The sequence below is a fragment of the Nerophis ophidion genome, linkage group LG11, assembly GCF_033978795.1.
Source record: "Nerophis ophidion isolate RoL-2023_Sa linkage group LG11, RoL_Noph_v1.0, whole genome shotgun sequence".
NCBI classification, from domain to species: Eukaryota; Metazoa; Chordata; class Actinopteri; order Syngnathiformes; family Syngnathidae; genus Nerophis; species Nerophis ophidion.
In genome coordinates, this window is record NC_084621.1 from 63,904,621 (window position 1) to 63,931,768 (window position 27,148).

Sequence of the window (27,148 nt, forward strand, 5' to 3'; positions counted from 1 at the left end):
TCCAAAAGTAGTCAAACAAAAAATAATATTAACAACAGTATCAAAATTAATAAGAATTCCAACATAGCAGTGATTAGGAATCACTCATTGACATTAGATAGATAGATGGATATATGGATAGATAGTATTTTTTTGATTCCTTCAGGAGAGTTCCTTCAGGAAAATTAAAATTCCAGCAGCAGTGTACAGAGTTGAGATCAATTTAAAAAAAAGTAAAAAGTAAATAATGGGGGTTTAAATGGTTACAAAATGGAGAAATATTACAATAAGAATGAAAGATAAAAAGCTACAATGGGAATACAAATATAACAGTGTTATTATCATTACAGCCATTTATAAAAAATAAATAAATGTAAACAATTAACAATAGTGTCACATCTCAAAGGTTTGACAACAAATTGGGTCCAATATTTATTACAAAAATAAAACAAGTCCTATTTTAGGTTCATTTAATAGTTAAAACAAATTTAAATAATGGATCCCATGTTCCCATATATGTCTGATTATTATCTAAACCAGGGGTCGCCAACCTTTTTGAAACCAAGAGCTACTTCTTGGGTACTGATTAATACGAAGGGCTACCAGTTTGATACACACTCAAATAAATTGCCGGAAAAAAACAATTTGTTCAATTTACCTTTAACTCTTTGTTATTATTAATAATTAATGTTGTTTATCTTTGTGGAAACACTGATCATCTCAATGATTTGTCACAACAAATATATATTTTTGATGACATGTTTTAAATAGGTTAAAATCCAATCTGCACTTTGTTACAATATATAACAAATTGGACCAAGCTATATTTCTAACAAAGACAAATCATTATTTCTTCTAGATTTTGCAGAACAAACATTTTGAAATAAATTAGAAATACTTAGAAATAAGATTTAAATTTGATTCTACAGATTTTCTAGTTTTGCCAGATTATTTTTTTTTTATTTTAATCATAAATTTGAAGAAATATTTCACAAATATTCTTCGTCGAAAAAACTGAAGCAAAAATGAAGAATTAAATTAAAATGTATTTATTATTCTTTACAATAAAAAAATAAATGTACTTGAACATTGATTTAAATTGTCAGGAAAGGAGAGGAAGGAATTTAAAAGGTAAAAAGGTATATTTGTTTAAAAATCCTAAAATCATTTTTAAGGTTGTATTTTTTCTCTAAAATGGTCTTTCTGAAAGTTATAAGAAGCAAAGTAAAACAAATTAATGACTTTATTTAAACAAGTGAAGACCAAGTCTTTAAAATATTTTCTTGGATTTTCAAATTCTATTTGAGTTTTGTCTTTCTTAGAATTAAAAATGTCGAGCAAAGCGAGACCAGCTTGCTAGTAAATACATACAATTTAAAAAATAGAGCCAGCTCACTGGTAAATGTTGCTATTTGAGCTATTTTTAGAACAGGCCAGCGGGCGACTCATCTGGTCCTTACGGGGTACCTGGTGCCCGCGGGCAGCGCGTTGGTGACCCCTGATCTAAACTAAATGCAGTTTTTTCTACTGATATCATTTCCATAGCTTGTGTATACCAGTCAGTATGAGTTGGACTATCAACATCCGTCTATTTTTTAGTATTACCCTTTTTGTCATGATGCATATTGAAAGAAATCCATTTTTACTCAGCATAAGATTTTTGTGGCATCTGCTAAGGTGACCAATGAATCCAGAAATATGTATCTATACTGTAACTGTTGCTCATTAGGCTGTTACAAAAAGCATAAGTAACTATTGAACTTGTGTCCATTTAAAAGCAAGGACAGGCAAAGTGCTGACAAAAACAAAGTATTTTTAATGAAAACAAGGGACAATAAAAAAAGGGCAGCAATGAAAAGAAATACCAAAGCCATCAAACTTCTTCAAAAAAGAGTAAGGCATGTTGTGATGATGTATTTAAAACTGTGCACACAGGTATGTATATGCTGGCATTTTTAGCAACCTAATAGACTGATTTAATACTGAACAAGCGATTCTGGCCACCAGCCGCCGCCTCAGGAGGGGGAAGCAGTGCACTGTCAACACTGTGTATAGTGGGGACGTTGTGTTACTGACGTCGACTGGGGATGTGGTGGATCGGTGAAAGGAATACGTCCAAGACCTCCTCAATCCCACCGACACGTCTTCCAATGAGGAAGTGCTTGGGGACTCTGCACTGCAAAAAGTCAGTGTTAAAAAACAAGGAAAAAAAAAAGAAAAAATGAGGGGTATTTTACTTGAACTAAGCAAAATTATCTGCCAATAGAACAAGAAAATTTGGCTTGTCAAGACTTTCCAAAACAAGTAAAATTAACTAACCTCAATGAACCACAAAATACCTTAAAATAAGTATATTCTCACTAATAAGTGTACTACTAGATGAGTACGTATTTTCTATTGTTTCATTGAAAATAAAACAGCAAAACATCATTGCGCCAAGTGAGGAATATATATATAAATATATACATAAATAAATATATATATATATATACTTGTGCATGAACTATTTCTGTTCAAAACAGTTTGAAATGTCACATGTTAAATGTTTAAAAATTAACAGTCAGTTTACTGTACTGTGCCAACTGTAATTACCTATTTATTACCCTCATTAACTATACTGACCTACTTTTTACCTTTTATCAATGCTTACCTACTTTTTACCTTCATTTACCTATACTTTTCTACTTTTTACCTTCTTTTATCAATATTTACCAACCTTATACCTTTTTTTTTACCTAAGTGTACCTACTTTTTTACCTTTTATCAATGTTTACCTACTTTTTTACCTTCTTCTATCAATATTTTCCAACCTCATACTTTTTTTTTACCTACGGTTACCTACTTTTTTTTTTTTTACCTTTTACCAATTTTTACCTACTTTTTATCTTCATTTACCTATACTCACCTACTTCATCTGTTTTAATTATGAGACACAACTGTGTCAAAGTCATAGTTGTATTTAATGCTTGAAATAAGAATGTTTTGAAAAAGTAGTTGTATACATGTGAGTGTTAATAACACAGCTTTGCAACAGTTGATATTCTAATTTCAAGCATGTTTTGCCTCAAAATAGGTCATAAAATCTCAGCAACAAGCTGTAATATCTTACTGAGATCATTTAGGACCAAAACACTTAAAACAAGTAAAACACTCTAACATAAAATCTGCTTAGTGAGAAATATCTTATCAGAAAGAAAATATGCAAATTTCAGCCTTATTTGAGATATTTAATCTTACTTAGATTTCAGTTTTTGCAGTGTGCGGTGGGCTCTCCTTTTTCCGGGGCTGAAGTTGCTGAGGTAGTTAAGAAGCTCCTCGGTGGCAGGGCCCCAGGGGTGGATGAGATCCGCCCGGAGTTCCTTAAGGCTCTGGATGCTGTGGAGCTGTCGTGGTTGACCAGACTTTGCAGCACTGGATTGGCAGACTGGGGTGGTGGTTCATCTGTTTTAAAAAAGGGGAACCGGAGGGTGTGTTTCAACCATCGTGAGATCACACTCCTCAGCCTTCCCGGTAAGGTCTATTCAGGTGCACTGGAGATGAAGCTACGCCGGATAGTGGGACATTAGAGTCAGGAGGAGCAGTGTGGTTTTTGTACTGGTCGACGAACTGTGGACCAACTCCATACTCATGACAGGATCCGTGGGGGTGCATGGAAGTTTGCCCAACCACTGTACATGTGTTTTGTGGACTTGGAGAAGGCATTTCTCTAACCCAATGTGGCCCCCCAGTCAAAAAGTTTGGGACCCATGCCCTAGATGTCTGACATAGATAGATAGATAGATAGATAGATAGTAGAGATGCGCGGATAGGCAAGTATATCATCCGCAACCGCATCACCAAAGTCGTCATCCACCCGCCGTCCACCCGAACCAACATTTTATCAGGACCGTACCCGCCCGCCAACCGCCCGCTGAAATACATCAGAGGTCGGCCGCCTTTACCACTCACAGAGCTATTTAAATCTGTCTCACAGAGTAATGAAGTCTATTGGAGCCGGTAACGTTCTCGCGACTATCCAATAGCGTTCATCCTGATGACAAGAATATGGGCGTGCTGTGAAGCCATTGCCTTGGACACTTTCAACAACATGTACGAACCGATTGATGGTACGGCAACATGTTGTGTGCAGCTTACCCAATTACACGTACAAGATTGAAAGGCATACTGGGTGATACAGAGTACACTGATGGTTGTGATATAAACAACTTTAACACTTACTAATATGCACCACGCTGTGAAGCCACACAATCCAAGATTGACAAACACATTTCGGGAGAACATCCTCACAGTAACACAACATAAACGCAACACAACAAATACCCACAATCCTTTTGTATCCGTGACACTTTCTGAATATATTTTACACCCCCGCGCCCCCAACCCCGCCCACCTTACCGACGCACGGGGGGTGGCAGGGTTTGCTGCTAGGTGGGTGAATAAAATAGTCAGGGTTATTTTCATGAATACAGAGGATTCTGGGTATTTGTTGTGTTGCGTTTATGTTGTGTTACTGTGAGGATGTTCTCCCGAAATGTTGTTGTCGTTCTTAATTGGTGTGGCTTCACAGCGTGGCGCATATTACTAAGAGTGTTAAAATTGTTTATATCACAACCATTAGTGTACTCTGTGTCACCCAGTATGCCTTGCAGTCGTGTGCATGTGTCTGTGGAAGCCACACACATGTTGCTGGACTAACAAACAGATCTTACATGTTGTAGAAGGCGACAAAGCCAATGGCTTCATAGCACGCCCTAATACTTATTATCTGGGTGACTGCCGGCAGTCATTCTAGAAAATGTTTGCGTCTCCTATTGTCTTCTTCGCCTTGTGACACGAGTCCTAAATGGCTCTTTAAATGGCAAAGGATACCGATCCCTGAACCATGTATATCAAATATTTCCGAATGGTTCAACCGCCACCCGCCCGAATCTAATTAAAATCTATTTTTTCGTCATGTCAACCGCGGTTTATCCGCGGACTCCGCGGATGAGACCACTAACCTCGCATCTCTACTTGATAGATAGATAGATAAATAGTACACTATTAAATTCCTTCAGGAGAGTTCTCTCAGAAAAATAAAAATTCCAGCAGCATTGTACAGAAATGAGATCGAATTTAAAAGTAAATAATGGAGGTATACAGTACATTGAAATAAAATAGAAAATATAACAATAAGAATAAAAAGCAACAACAACAGTAAAAATAAGACGAGAAACATCACGCGTCTTCTTTAAATGCTCCTGTATCACAGTTGTTATGCCATAAAAAAAAAGAAAACAAGGTCCGCTTTGCAAAATGAGTAAGGTATTTACGTCTTTAACAAGATTAGGCTGAAATGTTCCCACACTTCACGTTTTCACTTGCGATGTTGTTGCGAGTGGTCGCGCTGACGTCACCAATAATTGTTGGCAAATTAATTGTTTATGTAGAGGGGGGCGTGGTCGGCCCGCTGGCTGCAGGAGCTGACAAGTGATTAGATTGCCCAGCTGGGATTAGTTGTCCAGTCACCTGTTGTCTTTATCAGCGGTTGGGAGCGGGAGGAGAAGGATAGCTTGGAGAAAACAAGAGACGCGAATGACACGGACTGAAAAGTTGAGAGTCGTGGCAATATTGGATGGTCGATAAAACTTTGTTCAACTCTGAACGCCGGTCTCCAGTGAACGTGTGTGATCAGCGGAACCCGCTAGGAGGCGACCTCCACAATTTAGTTCCACTATTTTCACTAAAATACACATTGAGGCTATAAAGTCTGATTCTTTGATGAATCAAACAACCTAATCGATTGATTACGTGATTATTAAATTAATTGGTAGCTGTAGCCCTACAATGAGCTTGTATATAATACATTAGTTTGCAGAGGTGGGTAGTAACGCGCTACATTTACTCCGTTACATTTACTTGAGTAACTTTTGGGATAAATTGTACTTCTACGAGTAGTTTTTATGCAACATACTTTTACTTTTACTTGAGTAGGGCGCGACCCCGAAAGGGAATAAGCGGTAGAGATGGATGGATGGATATTTATAGAGAAGAAACGCTACTTTTACTCCGCTCCATTTATCTACATTCGACTCCCTACTCGCTACTTTTTTTTATTGATCTATTAATGTTTGTTTTGATTAATGACAGAGCTTCAAAGTAGAATCTACGCATGCCTGCGTTTCACCAATCACATGTAGTCAATGGTGACGTTGGACCAACCAAACAGAGCCAGGCGGTCACATAACTGTGATACGTAAAACCCGACTTAAACATGTTGACAAACTTATTCGGGTGTTACCATTTAGTGGTCAATTGTACGGAATATGTACTGTACTGTGCAATCTACTAATAAAAGTTTCAATCTTTCAATCAAAATTGTAAAGGAAAAAAGGCACTTTTTATTTCAACCGTACTTCCCGTCAAAAGCCTAAAGACTGATCGCACAGTTCCTGTCTTCACAATAAAAGCGCCGCTCCATCGCGCCTGCGCTAACAAAATAAGAGTCTCCGAAAGCCAGCGCAAACAAGCTAGCAAGCTACGGAGTTTGCCGCCAATGTATTTCTTGTAAAGTGTATAAAAACGAATATGGAAGCTGGACAAATAAGATGCCAAAAACCAACGACTTTCCTGTGGTATTAGACAGAAAAGAGGAACTTTTTTTCTCCTCCATTTGAAAACGTTGACGTCTGATTCCAATCAATGCAAGTCATCAGAATCAGGTAATACACCAACTTATATTCTTGTCTTCATGAAAGATAGGAATCTATATGTTAAACATGCATGTATATTCATTAAAACACCTTCAACGTGAACAAAAACGGCAAAAATAAATAAATATAGATTATATACTGTATATATAAATGTATGTATATACTGTATATATCCATCCATCCATCCATTTTCTACCGCTTAATTCCTTTTGGGGTTGCGGGGGGTGCTGGCGCCTATCTCAGCTACTGTATGTATATATATATATATATATATATATATATATATATATATATATATATATATATATATATATATATATATATATATATATATGTATGTGTATATATATATGTATATACATATATATATGTGTATATATATATATATATATATGAGGTAGATCACCTCGACTTGGTCATTTACTAAGTAATTGATAAACGTTGAAAAACGTATTGGGGTGTTACCATTTAGTGGTCAATTGTACGGAATATGTACTGTACTGTGCAATCTACTAATACAAGTTTCAATCAATCAATCAATCAATCAATCAATCAATCAATCAATCAATCAAATCAATGAATGCCTACTGAGGCTATGGTGCTGTTAAGTTATTGTGGCTCAATGTGCCATTTTTTTTAATTTTATTTTAATGTACTATTATTTAATATATATTATTGTTTTAGTTGCTTAAGAGATATTCCTGGCTCTGAATTCGCTCATTGGTATTTTTATGTATTTGTGCATAATTTGTTGCCGTAATCATTAAACAAACAGGTTACTCATCAGTTACTCAGTACTTGAGTAGTTTTTTCACAACATGCTTTTTACTTTTACTCAAGTAAATATTTGGGTGACTACTCCTTACTTTTGCTTGAGTAATAAATCTATAAAGTAACAGTACAATTTCTGGCTACTCTACCCACCTCTGTTGGTTTGTTATCTCCAATTATTGGATCGGAAAGGCTCTTGTGAGGGCGTGAGGATGCTGGGTGTTTAGCTGACTTTCCTCATTGAAACATATTAGAGGAGAGATGTGAAGAAGCCATATTGAATCCCAGCAGGTAATCTAAGGAAACAGAAGGATTTTAGTTCACCACCTATTACACAAACAATCCGCTGTTGCCAAAGCCTGTTCATTCTGAATATTAGTGCCTGGTCAGAAGGTCCGACTGGTGCACTGTTAGATTGTGTTCTAATCAGTATGGGTTAAATGTTACTAGAATGTGTGTGTTGTGTGCCCAATGAACATTCTATACAGTGATGCTTACCTTATCCTAACTCTTCTCACCAGCTGAGTGCACCTGGCTAGCTCTGTGTGCCTGAGGAAGTCAACATGGTATTATCCTGTCTCTAAAGTGGACAAGCAGCGAACCGTTCTTAAACATAAACAATTCCCTTGATTGCCTAATATAAAATCACTTACTATAGCTCGTATAAGAAATACTCATAGATATACCCCAGCAGAATTTAGTGATGCTTTTCTCGTTGATCAGTTGTCTTCATGAATTTCCATTCACCTTATCTCCTGGTAGAACTGTCAAACTGACTTGGTCAGTGTACAGCAGGGATATTTAACTAAATTGTTTTGGGGGATGTATTTACAGAAAGCGTATTTTGTATATATAAAACCAGTGTTCTCTACAGAAGACATTTGATTTTGGTCCATTTATTTAGTCAGAGTTACAGGAGGGCTTTGCTGTTTTTAAGGACCTGTTGCAATGATATATAGTCAAAGAATATCTCTATGACAGCAAAAACTAGTGTTTTTAAGAATTTGCTGCAAAAATGTGATTCACTCACATGTTTTTTTTCCAAATAAACTCACAGGCCACTAGTAGAATAACCCAAATGATGAAAAAGAGAGGACCTAAAATAGAACCTTGAGGAATACCCCAAATATAACCAAAAATTAACAAACTACCACTGACTGCATCTGTAGTAAACAAGCAATGATACTTTAGGATAGAATAGAACAAGAAAGTCTGATCATATTACGCCTGTACTGGCTCACCTGCACTGGCTTCCTGTGCACTTAAGATGTGACTTTAAGGTTTTACTACTTACGTATAAAATACTACACGGTCTAGCTCCATCCTATCTTGCCGATTGTATTGTACCATATGTCCCGGCAAGAAATCTGCGTTCAAAGGACTCCGGCTTGTTAGTGATTCCCAAAGCCCAAAAAAAGCCTGCGGGCTATAGAGCGTTTTCCGTTCGGGCTCCAGTACTCTGGAATGCCCTCCCGGTAACAGTTCGAGATGCCACCTCAGTAGAAGCATTTAAGTCTCACCTTAAAACTCATTTGTATACTCTAGCCTTTAAATAGACTCCCTTTTTAGACCAGTTGATCTGCCGTTTCTTTTCTTTTTCTTCTATGTCCCACTCTCCCTTGTGGAGGGGGTCCGGTCCGATCCGGTGGCCATGTACTGCTTGCCTGTGTATCGGCTGGGGACATCTCTGCGATGCTGATCCGCCTCCGCTTGGGATGGTTTCCTGCTGGCTCCGCTGTGAACGGGACTCTCGCTGCTGTGTTGGATCCGCTTTGGACTGGACTCTCGCGACTGTGTTGGATCCATTGTGGATTGAACTTTCACAGTATCATGTTAGACCCGCTCGACATCCATTGCTTTCCTCCTCTCTAAGGTTCTCATAGTCATCATTGTCACCGACGTCCCACTGGGTCATTATTGTCACCGATGTCCCACTGGGTGTGAGTTTTCCTTGCCCTTATGTGGGCCTACCGAGGATGTCGTGGTGGTTTGTGCAGCCCTTTGAGACACTAGTGATTTAGGGCTATATAAGTAAACATTGATTGATTGATTGATAGGATAGATCTTTATTGTCATTGCACAAGTACAACAAAACTTTGTTTTCAGCACAAACCTGTTCAAGATTAGACAAACAAACAGTGTACAGGGTTACAGAACAGGAACGCTGACGGGTCGCCATAAAGCGCCCCGTAAAAGATGGGGAAAAAGGTAAAACGCTGCGGAAGGATGGGTAAAAAAATACAATCTAAAATGGGCTCTAAGGGGGCCCAGTCTGGAGTGGGGGAAAAAAACTCCCTAGCAAAGCACATATACATATTACAACATACATCTGAGATATCTAGCAACAGAGGGAAGGGAGTGCGGGGTCATGGTGGTAGGCCGCAGCTCTCAGGCGCTGACCATCCATTCATCACCCCTATTGGATTTGCGTCGAGAGCGTTGGATTGGGGGGAGTGGGGTATGTATGTGTGTGGCGTATATTTTTGTGGATGCATGTTTGTGTGTAAGCCTGCAGTGTGTCTCTGTTTTGCGGCCTTGATGATGTGGAGTCGCTAGTCCAAAGTCAACAACAACAGGTGTGTGTCCATGAGAGACACGAAGGGAGTTTGTTGTGTCTTGGCTTTAGTTACATGAATCACATTATGAAAAAAATGTGTAACTACCAAAAAGGAGAGAACTTATCACAAATTTGGACAGTGGTGTTCAATGTTTGCTTGCGAGGTTAAAACGTCAATGCAAGGATCTGTCAAAGTGATTACACTGGTCCAATTTTCTCTATGCTAGAATTTTTAGAAATTAGCTGTAAAAATGTTTGTCTCACAAGTTTTGTACTGAAACTGGGGTCATTCCCGGGCCGAATTTGGCTCCCATGCCGCCAGTTGAATGGCTGTTCTGTACAGTATGTTGTTGGTATTTACACACGCAGCCAGATTACCCCCCTTGTGATCCACTTATCACTCGGTCTGTTGCGCATTAAGAGGGTCTGCAGGTCTCCCAGCTTTTGGCGCAAGATTCTCTGTCATAGATTACCCTAGCTCCTTACTATTTGATTTAAAATAAGAATTTAATATCCTAAAGGGATTTTAGAGGCTTTTGTAATATTTCGTTTTGACTAATCAATGCTGAGCTGCAACTGTTGATCAGCTATGAGTGTGATCAATGTGTCAACAACACATTTTTCACCATGTTTTATTACATCTGGCAACGTTTTATTCTAATAAGCCTAATGTGTGTGTATTGTATTAAACATTCTGGCTGATAGTACTTTTCAGGCATGTAAACCAGTTCAGTATTTGTGAATTGCTGCTAAACTTCCCATTCCCACCAGTGCGGATGGGTTTTTAAAAGGCTGATGCTGCACTTTCAGACTTCTATTTGCCTCACCGAAGTTGTCAGACCTGCTAAAGGTGTATGTGACAGGATGCCGAGCTCGTCTGAGTTGTGGGAAAATGTGATGATTACCAACTCTAAGAGCTGTCGTATCGATGTGTGTGTGAAACAGCTGGTATATACAGAAGGTAAAAAAAAAAAAAAAAAAAAAGCAGACACATTACACTGCGAAAGTGGAAAATCATCATTTTGCACTTTTTTTCCCCTGCAGTAGCACCCAGCAAAAATTACAACACTTTAAGCACATATTTTAGTATGTATATCACCCAGAAATGTGCAAATTTTCAAATTATGCTATTATATTGTTTTGTTTGAAACATCTTTTGATCCGGCACTTTTATGGAATTGGATCCTTGTGCACAGATGTATGTTATTGGGTAGTAAATAATAAATCATTGTAGTAGTAGTTTATTTTTGAAATGGTAAAAAGAAAAAAGAAAAAACCCCAATAGACAATACCGTAAAGTACAGATAAAGAAACATAAAATTCACAGTGAAAACATCAACAATTAAAACAATGCATAATAATTATGTTTTTCATATCCAAAAATTAATAGGAAGAAGTGAAAACTATTTACTTCCCACCCATTATTGATGAATTAACATCACAATTTATTTTCATTATCATCTATACATTAATAACTTACTGATTGTATCGTAATATATCATGAAAAGTCTTTATCTTTTGTATATACACAATTTTTGGCACACAGAGACGTATGTGTCGTATACACTTATATACATCCCATCCATCCATTTTCTACCGCTTATTCCCTTTTGGGGTCGCGGGGGGCGCTGGCGCCTATCTCAGCTACAATCGGGCGGAAGGCGGGGTACACCGTGGACACACTTATATACACTTATGTATATATATATATGTACATATATATATATATATATGTACAAATATATATGTGTATATATATATATATATATGTATAAATATATATATGTGTGTGTGTATATATATATATATATATATATATATATATATATATATATACATACACACAAACACATAGATACAAATACTAAGTGACGGTAACACCAAAAAATAATAGGTAAATAAATACCCAAATAAGAATAATGATAGTGTAAATAAGTTGTGTTTGTAAGAAACCTTGAATAGATTAAATGTATTAACTTTTTCCCCCTAATATTGGATTTGGGGGATTTACAGCATTATTTTTTTGCACATGTAAGAAGATAAAGCAGGACCACCACGTACCAGAGATTTTTTTAGGATTTGGTGAGCGTTGCTTGTAGCGTGACCCTAAGGATGCGGAAATAGCAGACGGCGTGCATGTAAAATTGTATTTATTGGCAACAGGGAGGTGCACGGGACGCCGTCTAATAAGTCAGAGAAGGAGGGACCCAGGTGGAACTAAAAATAACTAATTCGTGAGAATCATGTGTACTGGCAGGACTTGGAACAGAAAGTAAAGGTGCTTCAAATAGGAAATACTGACAAAACAAGAGCACCAGGACAGGAAGTGATTCAAATACACAGGAAGTTCAAACTAGGGACAATAATTAAAACGCCAATCACAGGAAAACAAACTTGACCAAACTGTCAGTAGCAAGGCTGACAGGTATGGTTCACATATGAAATTATTAATATCTCATTTTCAATAAGGTTCACGATGTTCATCAAAATGTTCGCTTTGACACAAAGCTAATTTGTCAATGTTTGTTTCGATAGCTCAACATATATTAACCTACATTGTATTGCATTTCGGCAGCACGGTGGAAGAGGGGCTAGTGCATCTTCCTCACAATACGAAGGTCCTGAATAGTCTTGGGTTCAATCCTGGGCTCGGGATCTTTCTGTGTGGAGTTTGTTGCATGTTCTCACCGTGAATGTGTGGTTGATTGGCAACACTAAATGGTCCCTAGTGTGTGAATGTGAGTGTGAATGTTGTCTGTCTATCTGTGTTGGCCCTGCGATGAGGTGGCGACTTGTCCAGAGTGTACCCCGCTTTCCGCCCGATTGTAGCTGAGATAGGCACCAGCGCCCCCGCGACCCCAAAAATGGATGGATGGATGTATTGCATTTAGTATTTCTCATGTATCAAAGTGGACCCTGCATCCTTCAAATCTTCTGTAAGCGACTCTCACTGGAAAAAGTTTGTACAGCAAATGGTTGTCTTTGGAACTGTATTTTCTGGGTTTAGCCGTTGTCCTCCCGCAGTCCGAAAAGAGGTTTGCATAATTGGAGATTCTTAATTGCCCAAAGGTCAATAGTGATCTTTTGATACAGATTTTGTATGGGGTCTGGGAGTCCTCTGGCTTTTCCCCCCAAGTCCAAAAATCTGTCCTGTATGTTCGGTTCATTAAAGACTCAATTTCTATGTACTCTTTTTGATTGGCGGGTGACTAATTGACTGGTGATCATTCTATTTTGCAACCTTGGAAATACTTCTAAGGGTTTGAGTTAAAGATGAATAGACTGTTAGGTATACATAAATGTATTGACATACACAAGAAATACCTCACTATGGCTGTGAAAACATATTGGTAATCCAAGGAAGACTGATGTGTTTTTACCTGAAGAAGCCAATGTTTATGGCTCATCATGTGTCCACTAGAGAGCAGTGTAGCATCAGCCATCTTTAAGCTGAAAAACAACCACCTCTGCATACTATTAGAGCCTCATCATACCATATTCATTTTAACACCTTTACATTGAGACATCTGTCGATCCATTTTTACCGCCTGTCGTCATTTGGTGTTAGTTTATTTCGAGCGTGCGAGGATCACAAGTATGCCGGAGCCTATCCTAGCTGAGCTTGAGTGAGAAGTCAGGTACACCCCGGACTGGTGGACAGTCAGTCACAGGGCACATAACAGGCAAACACTAATAGGCGATTGTGAGGATCCAAAAGTAGCCAGAGTACCTGGAGAGGCAGCCTGGGAGAAAATGCAAACCCAATATATTGATGCAACAGCAAGCGTGCTGGGATGCCAACCACTAGGCCAGGGGTCGGCAACCCAAAACGTTGAAAGCGCCATATTCGACCAAAAATACAAATAACAAATCTGTCTGGAGCCGCAAGAAATGAAAAGTCTTATATAAGTGTTATAATGAAGGCAACACATGATGTAATTGTCTATATTAGCTATATTAGGGCTTCACGGTGGCAGAGGGGTTAGTGCGTCTGCCTCACAATACGAAGGTCCTGCAGTCCTGGGTTCAAATCCAGGCTCGGGATCTTTCTGTGTGGAGTTTGCATGTTCTCCCCGTGAATGCGTGGGTTCCCTCCGGGTACTCCGGCTTCCTCCCACTTCCAAAGACATGCACCTGGGGATAGGTTGATTGGCAACACTAAATTGGCCCTAGTGTGTGAATGTGAGTGTGAATGTTGTCTGTCTATCTGTGTTGGCCCTGCGATGAGGTGGCGACTTGTCCAGGGTGTACCCCGCCTTCCGCCCGATTGTAGCTGAGATAGGTGCCAGCGCCCCCCGCGACCCCGAAAGGGAATAAGCGGTAGAAAATGGATGGATGGATGGGTGTTATGATCCGCCACCCGGATCACACATTATTTAGTTTTTTTTAGTCCTTTTGTGTTTTCTGTTTGTTTTTGGGACTCTTCCGATCCCTAGTTTTGCTCTTCCTTGTTTATTCTGTTTACTATGGTTTCGTATTTGTTCCACCTGCTGCTTTCGGTTGACGCGCACCTGTGTTTTGATTGCTGCCAGCATTTAAGCCTGCCTTCTACCTCAGTTCTTCCTGGATCTTTTGTTTGCTATAAGCTACACTCACGTTGGTATTTCATGTATGTATATACTTGTGCTAAGTTTCGCCTTAGCTTCTCGTGCGCTCGGCACGTCAATTTTGGACTCTTGGACTTCATGCTGAGTTTAGCTTTAGCTTCCCGTGCGTAGGCACGCGTTTTCTTTTGCCTTTTGTACCAGACTTATTTTATTTTTTGTATTAAACCAAGCTTTTACCTGCAATTCTCGTCCGATCTGGTCCTCTTGCATCTTGGGGTGACAAAACGAGCATCATCATGCATGCACCGCGTGACAGAAAAGATCCAGAAAGAACTGAGGCAGAAGGCAGGCTTAAATGCTGGCAGCAATCAAAACACAGATGCACGTTCTGAAAGTAGCATGTGGAACAAATACGAAACCATGGTAACCAGAATAAACAAGGAAGAACACAACTAGGGATCGGAAGAGTCCCAGAAACAAACAGAAAACACAGAAGGACTCAAAAAACCAAAATAATGTATGATCCGGGCGGCGGATCATAACAATTAGACTACTATCAAAATTACTTTAAAAGTGTTATCATGAAGACAACACATGACGTAAATATCTTTATTAGCTATAATAGCCTACTATCAAAATGACCACGTGTCGCAAGCTGAAGCAAATCTTCGTTGGCAGAAATGTTGATATTTAATATTTATTCTACACCTTTTTACAACATTAGAGACCATTAGTAAACCAGAGGCTACTCAGAAGGTGAGATAACTCCTGCAAATGACCGGCCTTTAATGGCCAAAGGTATAAATGTGGGTGTCCAAGTTAAAGAAAACGTCAGGTTGTCTTTTTTTCTTTACTTTTTTCTTTTTCATGAAAAAGGGACGTTTTTGTCATGAAAAAGTGAGGTTTTTGTGGTTGTTGCACTAATTGTAAGTGTATATTGTGTTGTTTATGTTGATTTAATATCCATCCATCCATTTTCTACCGCTTATTCCCTTTTGGGGTCGCGGGGGGCGCTGGCGCCTATCTCAGCGACAATCGGGCGGAAGGCGGGGTACACCCTGGACAAGTCGCCACCTCATAAATAAATAAAAAAAAAAAACATTTTTATTTATTTATTTATTTTTTAAATAAAAATGAATAAAAAATTATTCTGCGGCCCGGTACCAATCGGGCCACGGCCCGGTGGTTGGGGACCACTGCTTTACATAATTGAATGTTTTACCATGAATTGATTAACGTGGACCCCGACTTAAACAAGGTGAAAAACTTATTCGGGTGTTACCATTTAGTGGTCAATTGTACGGAATATGTACTGAACTGTGCAATCTGCTAATAAAAGTTTCAATCATTCAATCCTGTCAATAAAATCACACAAAAATGATCATTGGAAATCAAATTTATTAACCCATGACGGTCTGGATTTGGAGTCACACTCAAAATTAGAGTGGAAATACACTACCTTGAATTATTTTCCATTTGCACAACAGCATGTGGAATTGAGTATTAATCAGTATTGCTTCCTAAGTGGACAATTTGATTTCACAGGTGTGTGATTGACTTGGAGTTACATTGTGTTGTTTAAGTGAGATTTGGATATTATTACACTGTGTTGTTTTTTTTCTAAAAACTGTCATGTTTTACTGCAGACAGACTGGAGATTAAAGCGCTGGTAAACAAAGACAGTGTACGTTTAGTGATGCCCTCCTCAGCAGCCAGGATACCGACTATTACGTCACTTGTGACATTTTACACTCACTCATTTCCCTGCCCCGTGTCAAACAATACACTACGCACACACTCGGCTGCACACACACACACTTACGGTACAGGAGCAGAAAAAAAAAAAAAACGACAAAAAAACAAAACACGTGGGAGCTTGGCTCCCAGAGACTTATGCATAGGAAGGGATTCTCACACTTTCTGGCTGGCCGTTTTACTGGCCGCCAGTCGGCTCGATCAGATAAATATGAGGCTTGTAATGCGACCACAGGGACGAGGCTGATGGGATCATAAAGAACGACGTTGCAGGTCACTGGGAGAACACAGCAATATGGACTGGCTCGTTGGAAAACAGTGCAGCGAGACTGATGGGTACACAGAACTATATATTTTCTTGTGTGTTCTGGCTGATATGACATAGATCAGATTGACAAGAGTTCTTATTTGCACTTAAACTCAATATAGTAAACTAAATATTTCCGTTCATTGCCTTGCATGTTGGTAAAGTATTCAACAGAGATCTACAGTTGTGATCAAAATTATTCAACCCACACAATTTTGGTGTTTTAGCAAGTTGGACATTTCTTCCGTATTTTGTTTATATCAAATAAAGATGCATTAAATAGACAAATGCAACTTGAATTGTAACATACCAAACAGTGTCATTTCTCTTAACATCTCATTGACAAAATGATTCAACCCCTTGAAGATCATAACTCTTAAGAACAGAATTTGAATAAGGTCTTTTCAATCAGGTGTTGAAAACACCTGTAGATGTGATTAAAACCATAACGAGCAACAATTAAACTGATTGAAAAAGACTGTGACGCTCAGCTTCTTGTAGATGGTCAATGGGTTATTTGCAACATGGTGAAGTCCAGGGAGTGGTCAAAGAAGTCAAGAGAGGAGGTAATTTCTCTTCATAAGAAAGGATATGGATATAATAAAATAGCAAAGACATTACACATTCCAAGAGACACAGTTGGGAGCATAATTCGCAAGTTTAAAGGTAAAGGCACAGTGGAAACACTACCTGGGCGTGGTAGAAAGAGGACGCTGTGTGCAACTGCTGTCCGGTATTTGAAGCGTACAGTGGTGAAAAACCCCCGGGTAACAGCTGAGGAACTACAACAGGACATTGCAGAGGGTGGAATGCAGGTTTTGTCCCAGACAATAAGGCACGCACTACGAGATGAAGGCCTCCATGCCAGAACTCCCAGGCGCACCCCACTTCTAACTACCAGGCACAAGAAAAAATAGACTCCAGTATGCCAAAAATCATCTGGACAAACCTCAAAGGTTTTGGGAAACTGTTCTATGGAGTGATGAGACAAAAGTGGAACTCTTTGGGCCTATGAATCAACGTTATGTCTGGAGGAGAAAAAAATGAAGCTTACAAAGAGAAGAACACCTTGCCTACTGTTAAGCATGGTGGGGGGTCAATCATGCTCTGGGGCTGTTTCTCTGCCTCAGGTACCGGGAATCTCCAGCACGTTCAAGGCATTATGAATTCTATTTCCTACCAGGATATATTAGCTGCAAATGTCATGAAGTCAGTGACGAAGCTGAGGCTTGGGAGACATTGGACCTTCCAACAGGACAACGATCCCAAGCATACCTCCAAATCAACATCAGAGTGGTTGCACAAGAAGGGCTGGAAGACTCTGGAGTGGCCTTCACAGTCACCAGACCTAAATCCTGTAGAAAACCTGTGGTGGGACTTGAAGAAGGCAGTTGCAGCACGCAAGCCCAAGAATATGAATGAACTGGAGGCCTTTGCCCAAGAGGAATGGGCTAAAATACCTGTAGATGGTTGCAAGAAGCTTGTGTCCGGTTATGTATCACGTTTGAAGGATGTCATTACTGCCAAAGGGTGTTCTACTAAGTACTAAAGATGCATGTAACTTGGGGGGTTGAATAATTTTGTCAATGAGATATTAAGAAAAGCGTCCTTTTTTGGTATTTTGTAAAATACAGTGTTACAATTTAAGTTGCATTTGTCTATTTGACACATCTTTATTCGATATGACTATAAACAAAATATGGAATAAATGTCCAACTTGCTAAAACACAAAAATTGTGTGGGGGTTGAATAATTTTGATCACAACTGTATGTACTGGCTTATTAATGAAAAATGGCGGCAAATACTACTTAAAGTTTGGCTCTATTCTTGTCAGTCTCTGGTCCTTTGGTCACCATGAGCTGCTACTAATTATAACTTGTAAAATGAGCCTTACTCAAACCAGTAAGACGAATCATTATAAAATAATGAGCTGCAACCATTTATAACTTACAAAGGAGCTAAAAGTGGGCTCTCGTATCCATCTATCTGGAGTTACCATTTGTTATTTGTGGACTGGATTCAAGCTTTATTATGTTTTTAAAACTGCCATTTCCTTGACAAGACTGAACTGTTTAGACCAGTGGTTCTCAAACATTTTTTTTCTTTTACTAAATATCACTTAGAAAACATTTGGCTCTCCAAGTACCACCATCATGACTAGAGGTGTTCGATAATATCGGACTGCCGATATTATCGGCCGATAAATGCTTTAAAATGTAATATCTGAAATTATCGGTATTGGTTTCAAAAAGTATAATGTATGACTTTTTAAAACGCCGCTCTACGGAGTTGTACACGGACGTAGGGAGAAGTACAGAGCAGTTGTGTCTCCCAATCATACTTGCCAACCCTCCCGATTTTGCCGGGAGACTCCCGGATTTCAATGCCCCTCCTGAAAATCTCCCCAGGGCAACCATTCTCCGGAATTTCTCCCAATTTCCACCCGGACAACAATATTGGGGGCGTGCCTTCACAATTAAATGCAAGGCATACTTGGTCAACAGACATACAGGTTACACTGAGGGTGGCTGTATAAACAACTTTAACACTGTTACAAATAAATATATCCCTTTTCTCTGGAGACTCAAAGCACTTTACATAGTAAACCTATTATCTACATCTTTACGCTCCATTTAAACCAGTGTGAGTGTCGCTGGGAGCAGGCGGGTAAAGTGTTTTGCCCAAGGACACAATGGCAGTGACTGGGTTGGCGGAAGTGGGGATCGAACCCTTAAGTTGCTGGCGCTGCCGCTTTACCAACCGAGCCACGCCACCGGTTTGAAGTTGAGCGTTTCATTGCAAACATTACAAAACACAGGTAGTCCATTTTTGGGAGCTTTATTAGAACTGAGAGACAAACAAAAAAATACTACCATAAAATCCATCCATCCATTCATTTTCTACTGCTTGTCCCTTTTGGGGTTGTGGGGGGGGGGGTGCTGGAGCCTATCTCAGCTGCATTCGGGCGGAAGGCGGCATACACCCTGGACAAGTCACCACCTCATCACAGGACCCCCCATAAAATATTGTGTGACGGGTCTCCAGTCGTCCTAATGTGGGTTGCAGTGCCGGTCGATACAGGATGCATCGTAACTGGTTTGACTCGGGTTTATTATTTTGATAAACCTATTGTCTTGACAGTCGGTCGCGCCAATTTCTAACTCGCCGGCTCTTCCTGCTCGTCGCGGCGCATCTTTTGGTGTCCGGTGGCTACGTCTGCTGCGGGGGCTCATCATGCTCGAGGTCGATCTCGTCGCTCTCGTGGTTGTTGTTGTCGGGTGGTTCCTCTCCTACTTCTGCCACGATTGCTCCTCCCTCTCCCCTTTTATGCTGCAGCAGAAGATGCAGGGATTGAGCACAAGTGTGTTGTGTACGCACCTGACTCTGATGGCTGCAGTGTCGCTCCAGCCGTGCCCCGCATCTCCGCTCTGCTGCATGCTCCGTCTCCTGGCCGCCATCTTGGGCAAGACCACCGTTTGCCCTGGCCCGCTGTCGGCTCCGCCTCTCCACAATTGGCTATAAATGAATTTGTATTGTAGTGAAGCAAAATGTGGCTTCGTACTTGATGGAGAAAGCCCTTGTTGGCAAGTACGGTGGTCAGATGTTTCTCGTTATTGGTCTGCAGGGTCTTGCAAACCTTGGTCCGTTTTACAGACAAATCCTGAAATCCTGATGGTTTTGAGGCTGTTGCTTGGCAACTCAATGTTTCAGCTCCCGCTACAGAATTGATATGAGACTATAAGATCGAGGGACACCCGAAACTTAATGAATTTCTTTTTGAGCTTGTTGTCGTGGTCTTATGTTTTGGGTTATTGTCATGTTGAAAGACCCGATCGCCCACTGTTTATGCGTAGCACCATTGTCCTCTACTATCACAAGGGTTGGGTACCTTTAACATTTAAATCGACATGGCACCAATTCCCGGTACCTGGGAATCAATACCGGTACTCATCGGTACCAATTTCCGGTAGTTTTGTGTTTATTCAAAAGTGTTAGAAAATGTTGCTTAAAAGAAAAAACGATTTTTCCTATTCAACACTTAGCTGTGCTGTCCAATTGTTGTTGTTTTCTTACATTTCTGTGTCTAATTTGAAAGTATTGTATATATTATACAGTATACTCGTCTTGACATGCAGTTTACTTTCCAAAACATTGAATAGTAGTAGTGTTGCCTTAGCAAGGAGATAGTCTTTGCCATTAGATTTAATGTGCCAATCTTATCTTTTGTGACTCCCTATAAAGTGTTTATACTGTAAGTATTGTAATTGTTACACAACAACTGTTTGATTGTAACATGCATCTTAGTTGTAGTTTTGATTACTAAATTTGGAAGTGTGAAATAGTCATGTAAAATCATTTCTATGGCAAATCCAATGTAAATTAGCATTGAGAAGTGGAGCCTTTCTGTACTTTTCAGCGCCTTATTCTTGCTTTGTTGGCATGGAAAATTGTAATATTACCTAGACCACTCTGAGTGCTTGACTGCTTGTTTCTGTCATGGACGAGATTGTAGACGGACGTGACGTCATGTCCAACAAAGATATTTTCATGTAAATCGGTAGTAGTACCAATTTGGTACTACTACCTTGTAGTAGTACCAAGGTACTACTACCTGGTAGGTACCTATAAAAGTAACAAATTTGGTATCCATCTCTAACTATCACCACTTCCAGAATGTTTTGTATTTTTTAATGTTTTTATTCACGTATAAATACAGAAAATGTACAGGAAACTATTTTAACTAGAGTAAGACGGAAAAAAAGAGCAGTTTCTAGGGGAACTTGACAGGCAGGGTCGACACTGATCTGTCTCACCAAGCTTTTTTCTCAAGGGCAGGACTAATTTGAGTGCTGTGAGGGCCACAATTCTTGCATTTGGATTTTATTGTTGTTATTCTGTTTCTGTTAAAGTAATCCTCTGGGATTATGGGGGTAGTCATGTTTTTTTTTTAAATTTGACACATTGATACTTCATTGCTACCACCCCGTTTCTCTCTGAGTACTGTAATTGATTTTGTCTCTAATTTATTGCCATTACTACTCATATATTGCAACCCTTCTTGATAATATCTCCAATATTTTTACCGTATTTTTACGGACCATAAGGCGCATTTAAAATGATTTAATTTTCTCAAAATCGACAGTGCGCCTTACAACCCGGTGCGCCGGATGCACCTATTAATTCTGGTTGTGCTCAACTGACCCCGCAGCAATTTTATTTGGTACATGGAGTAATGATAAGTGTGAACAGCAGATGGCAGTCACACAACAGAGATATGTGTGGACTGAAAATTGACGCTAGCAAGTAGCCGTAAGCTAGCCACAACAAAACTTTGATGTTTTAGACTTAGACTTAGACTTAAACAAACCTTAATGATCCACAAGGGGAATTGTTCCACACAGTAACTCAGTTACAAATGATGGAAAAGATGGAAAGGACAATGCAGGTATAAAATAGACTAAAAGCAATATAAAATATAACATGCAAGTGTATTATTTACATACTATATGTACAGTATAGGATATATACTGATATATGTTTGGACAATATATAACAATTACCATGTACAATATGTAACAGCTGCAGCATAAAATAGAGAGTAAATCTAGAGTTTTATTGACAATATAGAACATTACACGCGGCGCTCAAAAATCTGTCAAAATGTTTTAGAACAACTTTGGTAAACTACGAAGCCGCACCGCTTCATGGATACCCGTAGTCAGACATACTGCGCTTCAATTTACGGGTATTAGTATGTTGCGTGTATAAGTACCCCAAAACGGCATCTATTAGGGGACATATTATCTGGCGTTTTTTGTTTCGACCAATTTTTTTTTACCTATTAGCACCTGCTGATGTGTATTTGGGATCTGCATAAGTCCCAAAAATGTGTGTGCGTCTGTCATTGTGGTCCAACGATGTAGTCACTAAGCTCCTTCTTTTTCTATATCACAGTGTGGCGCAGTGGGAGAGTGGCCGTGCGCAACCCGAGGGTCCTTGGTTCAATCCCCACCTAGTACTAAACTCATCACATCCGTTGTGTCCTGAGCAAAACACTTCACCCTTGCTCCTGATGGGTGCTGGTTTGCGCCTTGCATGGCAGCTCCCTCCATCAGTGTGTGAATGTGTGTGTGAATGGGTAAATGTGGAAGTAGTGTCAAAGCGCTTTGAGTACCTTGAAGGTAGAAAAGCGCTATACAAGTACAACCCATTTATATGTACAGTATAGGATATATGTTTGTATCATATATACAATATATAACAATTACCATGTACAATATGTAACAGCTGCAGCATAAAATAGAGAGTAAATCCAGAGTTTTATTAACAATATAGAACATTATACGCGGCGCTCAAAAATCCGTCAAAATGTTTCAGAACGACTTTGATAAGCTACGAGCATTACGGCTACCGTAGTCAGACATACTGTGCTTCAATTTGCGGATATTATTATGCTGCGTGTATAAGTACCCCAAAACGGCATCTATTAGGGCAGTGGTTCTCAAATGGGGGTACGCGTACCCCTGGGGGTACTTGAAAGTATGCCAAGGGGTACGCGAGATTTTTTTAAAATATTGTAAAAATAGCAACAATTCAAAAATCCTTTATAGATATATTTATTGAATAATACTTCAACAAAATATGAATGTAAGTTCATAAACTGTGTAAAGAAATGCAATATTCAGTTTTGACAGCTAGATTTTTTGTGGACATGTTCCATAAATATTGATGTTAAAGATTTTTTTTTTTGTGAAGAAATGTTTAGATTTAAGTTCTGGAATCCAGATGGATCTCTGTTACAATCCCCAAAGAGGGCACTTTAAGTTGATGATTACTTCTATGTGTAGAAAACTTTTTATTTATAATTGAATCTCTTGTTTATTTTTCAACAAGTTTTTAGTTGTTTGTATATCTTTTTTTCCACATAGTTCAAGAAAGACCACTACAAATGAGCAATATTTTTGCACTGTTAGACCATTGAATAAATCGTAAACTGATGACATAGTGCTGTATTTTACTTCTTTATCTCTTTTTTTCAACCAAAAATGCTTTGCTCTGATTAGGGGGTACTTGAATTAAAAAAAATGTTCACAAGGGGTACATCACTGAAAAAAGGTTGAGAAACACTGTACTAGGGGACATATTATCTGGCGTTTTTTGTTTCGACCAATTTTTTTTAACCTATTAGTACCTGCTGATGTGTATTTGGGATCTGCATAAGTCCCAAAAATGTGTGTGCGTCTGTCATTGTGGTCCAACGATGTAGTCAGTAAGCTCCTTCTTTTTCTGCATACTCTTGTTCTCGGGCATTTATCCTCCGCTGTGGCCATTTCTAATATTTAAAGTACCGAATAGTTATAACTTATATCTGTCAGTAGACTCGATACAAAAGCACTATCGGTACAACAAAGATGATGGGGGAAAAGACGAAGTGGAGCCATGTAAATAAGACCGCCCACAAAACTGCCCATCCTAATGAGACGGTCAGAAAGCGGCTTGAAGATGATCTCTAAAACATATTCCATGCAACAATTTAACCAAAGAACCACTATTACATGTTATGTAGACAACAAGGAAGTGTTTTAAATGTAGAAATAAAAACATAATATGACCCCTTTAATGCAATTTATGATAGATAAACTTGAATAGACCTGCTCATGTGCAGTGTGCCCTGTGGTCCGAAAAATACGGTCCATAAAAAGTTTCACCATCATTTCCCTTGAGTTTTCTATATTTTGTTGTGTTTTCTTCACCTGTTTGTGTTCTTAAAGCACTGAGTTGTACATCTTTTTTTTTTGTTTCCCCCCTTCATTTGTTTATATTGTAGGATCAAAGAAGGACCAAAGCCTCAGTCGGCACAGTAAGTAAACGACATTACCCAGAGTGCTCTAGGCTTTGACACTTCTTGTCATTCGGTGCTGTGTGCTTCATGTGGCTCCCTCCTCCTTTGTCTGAGAGGAAGAGGAAAGAAATGTCACTAAAGTCCTGGAATGCAGCATGCTGTAGTGAGACAGCTGCACTTTGTCATCATGCTATAACAGGGGGTCGGCAACCCAAAATGTTGAAAGAGCCATATTGGACCAAGAATACAAAAAACTAATCTGTCTGGAGCCGCAAAAAATGGAAAGCCGTATATAAGTCTTAAAATGAAGGCAACACATGATGTAAGTGTCTATATTAGCTATAATAGCCTACTATCAAAATGACTATGTGTCGCAAGCTGAAGCAAATCTTCGTTGACAGAAATGTTGATATTAAATATTTATTCTACACATTTTTAGAACATTAGAAACTGTTAGTAGGTATAGATGTATGTGTCCAAGTTAAAGGAAACGGCATGCTGTCTTCTTTTAATTGACTTATTACAATCTTTGGCAAGCTAGGTAATGATTGCTGTGGTCTGGAACAACATGGCGCACCAACCACTATCTGAAAAGCAGGCAATATTACACACAGATATTATGTCATGAGACATGCAAAACTAAATCATATACAAAGAGGATAAAAGTAAAGGATATTATATATATACCTACAAATAAGGCATAATGATGCAACATCTACATACAGTTAGCCTAAATAGCCCGATTAGCACTCCAACAAGTCAATAACGTCAACAAACCTCACCTTTGTGCATTCACGCACAGCATATCAATCAATCAATGTTTACTTATATAGCCCTAAATCACTAGTGTCTCAAAGGGCTGCACAAACCACAACACAAACCACTACGACATCCTCGGTAGGCCCACATAAGGGCAAGGAAAACTCACACCCAGTGGGACGTCGGTGACAATGATGACTATGAGAACCTTGGAGAGGGCGAGAGCAATGGATGTCGAGCGGGTCCAACATGATGCTGTGAAAGTTCAATCCATAGTGGATCCAACACAGCCGCGAGAGTCCAGTCCAAAGCGGATCCAACACAGCAGCGAGAGTCCCGTCCACAGCGGAGCCAGCAGGAAACCATCCCAAGCGGAGGCGGATCAGCAGCGCAGGGATGTCCCAAACCGATACACAGGCAAGCGGAACCCATCCATAAGGGAGAGTGGGACATAGGAGAAAAAGAAAAGAAACGGCAGATCAACTGGTCTAAAAAGGGAGTTTTAAGATGAGACTTAAATGCTTCTACTCAGGTGGCATCTCGAACTGTTACCGGGAGGGCATTCCAGAGTACTGGAGCCCGAAATGAAAACGCTCTATAGCCCGCAGACTTTTTTTGGGCTTTGGGAATCACTAATAAGCCGGAGTCCTTTGAACGCAGATTTCTTGCCGGGACATATGGTACAATACAATCGGCAAGATAGGCTGGAGCTAGACCGTGTAGTATTTTATACGTGAGTAGTAAAACCTTAAAGTCTCATCTTAAGTGCACAGGAAGCCAGTGCAGGTGAGCCAGTATCGTATAAAACTTTTGGTGGACAGAATGAGACAAAGGAGTGGAAGATGTTTACATGTAAACAAAGTGTTGCAGCACTGTCCACACTATGGTGAGTTCAAGAACGGCCAAAATTAGTAGGACAATTAAACATTAAACATGTTAAACAGTGGGCTTTTTAACAATTGGGAAGGTTAGTGTACAAAAACAAAAATAATATTTTCCCCCCATCTTTTTCCATTTTTTAATCGTTTTTTAAAACATGCTCCAGGGAGCCACTAGGGCGGCGCAAAAGAGCTGCGGGATGCCGACCCCCGTGCTATGCGGATGACTTCCATGATTTTAATGGCGTTTCCTTTCCAATCAGCATTATTCAAAACAAAGTCCTACAACCTTCCCCAATGTCTGTGGCTGTTTTTCTCACCTTGTGTGTTGTTTGCACCTGGACTGGCTTGTGCAGCCTACAAATAAAAAATGACTGTCCTGGATGCAGTTGTGCTACTTTACTGTTCTGTGGATGTATCTTAACCAAATCTACTGTTGTTGGGCAAACCCGACCCCTATAGTGGCTCTCCTTTCCTCAGCTGAGCATTTGGTGCTGCGCTCATTTCCATTGGCTGTCGAGCTTTCTTGCCTCCTCTTTCTTCCCCACTCTTTCTGGTTGTTGTTGTTGTTGTTGTTGTTGCATTTGTCGCTTCTCTGCCATGTCTCGGCCAACTTTCTGGTTGTGGTGAATGTGCCCAGGTATTGTTCACTTCCTGGAAATCACACCCTTGCTTCTTCAACTCCCTGCCAGAACAGAATCTATTTCTCAAGCCATGATGTACCCAGTCACCATTATTTGCTTATTTGAACAGGTGGTTTCCCTTTAGTGGGATTACTGAGCTGGTAAATAATGTTCTTCAGCCACAGCAAAAGTCCCAAAATGACAAGGAGCCCGAACCTGACGCGTAAGTAGTAGATCCGACCCACTTTGATCTTATTTTCTCCCAACAATGACCTTCAAAGCTGAGTGTACATTAGATTATGGTTGTCTACACGTATCTGTGTGTATATGTTGTTTTTTTTTACATGTTTTCAGTGTTTTTAGTGAAGCAAGTTACTCAATTTAAGACTGTTTTAAGCTGTCTCTAATGGTTTTGCTTTAAAGGCCTACTGAAATG

General features: G+C 39.5%; 1 protein-coding gene across 23 annotated transcripts in view; it reads left to right on the forward strand.

Annotated features, from left to right (window-relative positions):
- rims2a (regulating synaptic membrane exocytosis 2a) overlaps nt 1-27,148 on the forward strand; it is a 469,036-nt gene that overhangs the window by 65,027 nt on the left and 376,861 nt on the right. For 19 of the 23 annotated variants that reach the window (XM_061916464.1, XM_061916454.1, XM_061916457.1 and 16 more), the window contains 2 exons: nt 24,438-24,470; nt 26,843-26,935. The exons of the other annotated variants lie outside the window; for them this stretch is intronic. In XM_061916464.1, the coding sequence (XP_061772448.1) occupies nt 24,438-24,470; nt 26,843-26,935 (126 nt within the window). The remainder of the gene's footprint in view (nt 1-24,437; nt 24,471-26,842; nt 26,936-27,148) is intronic. 23 annotated transcript variants of the gene reach the window in all.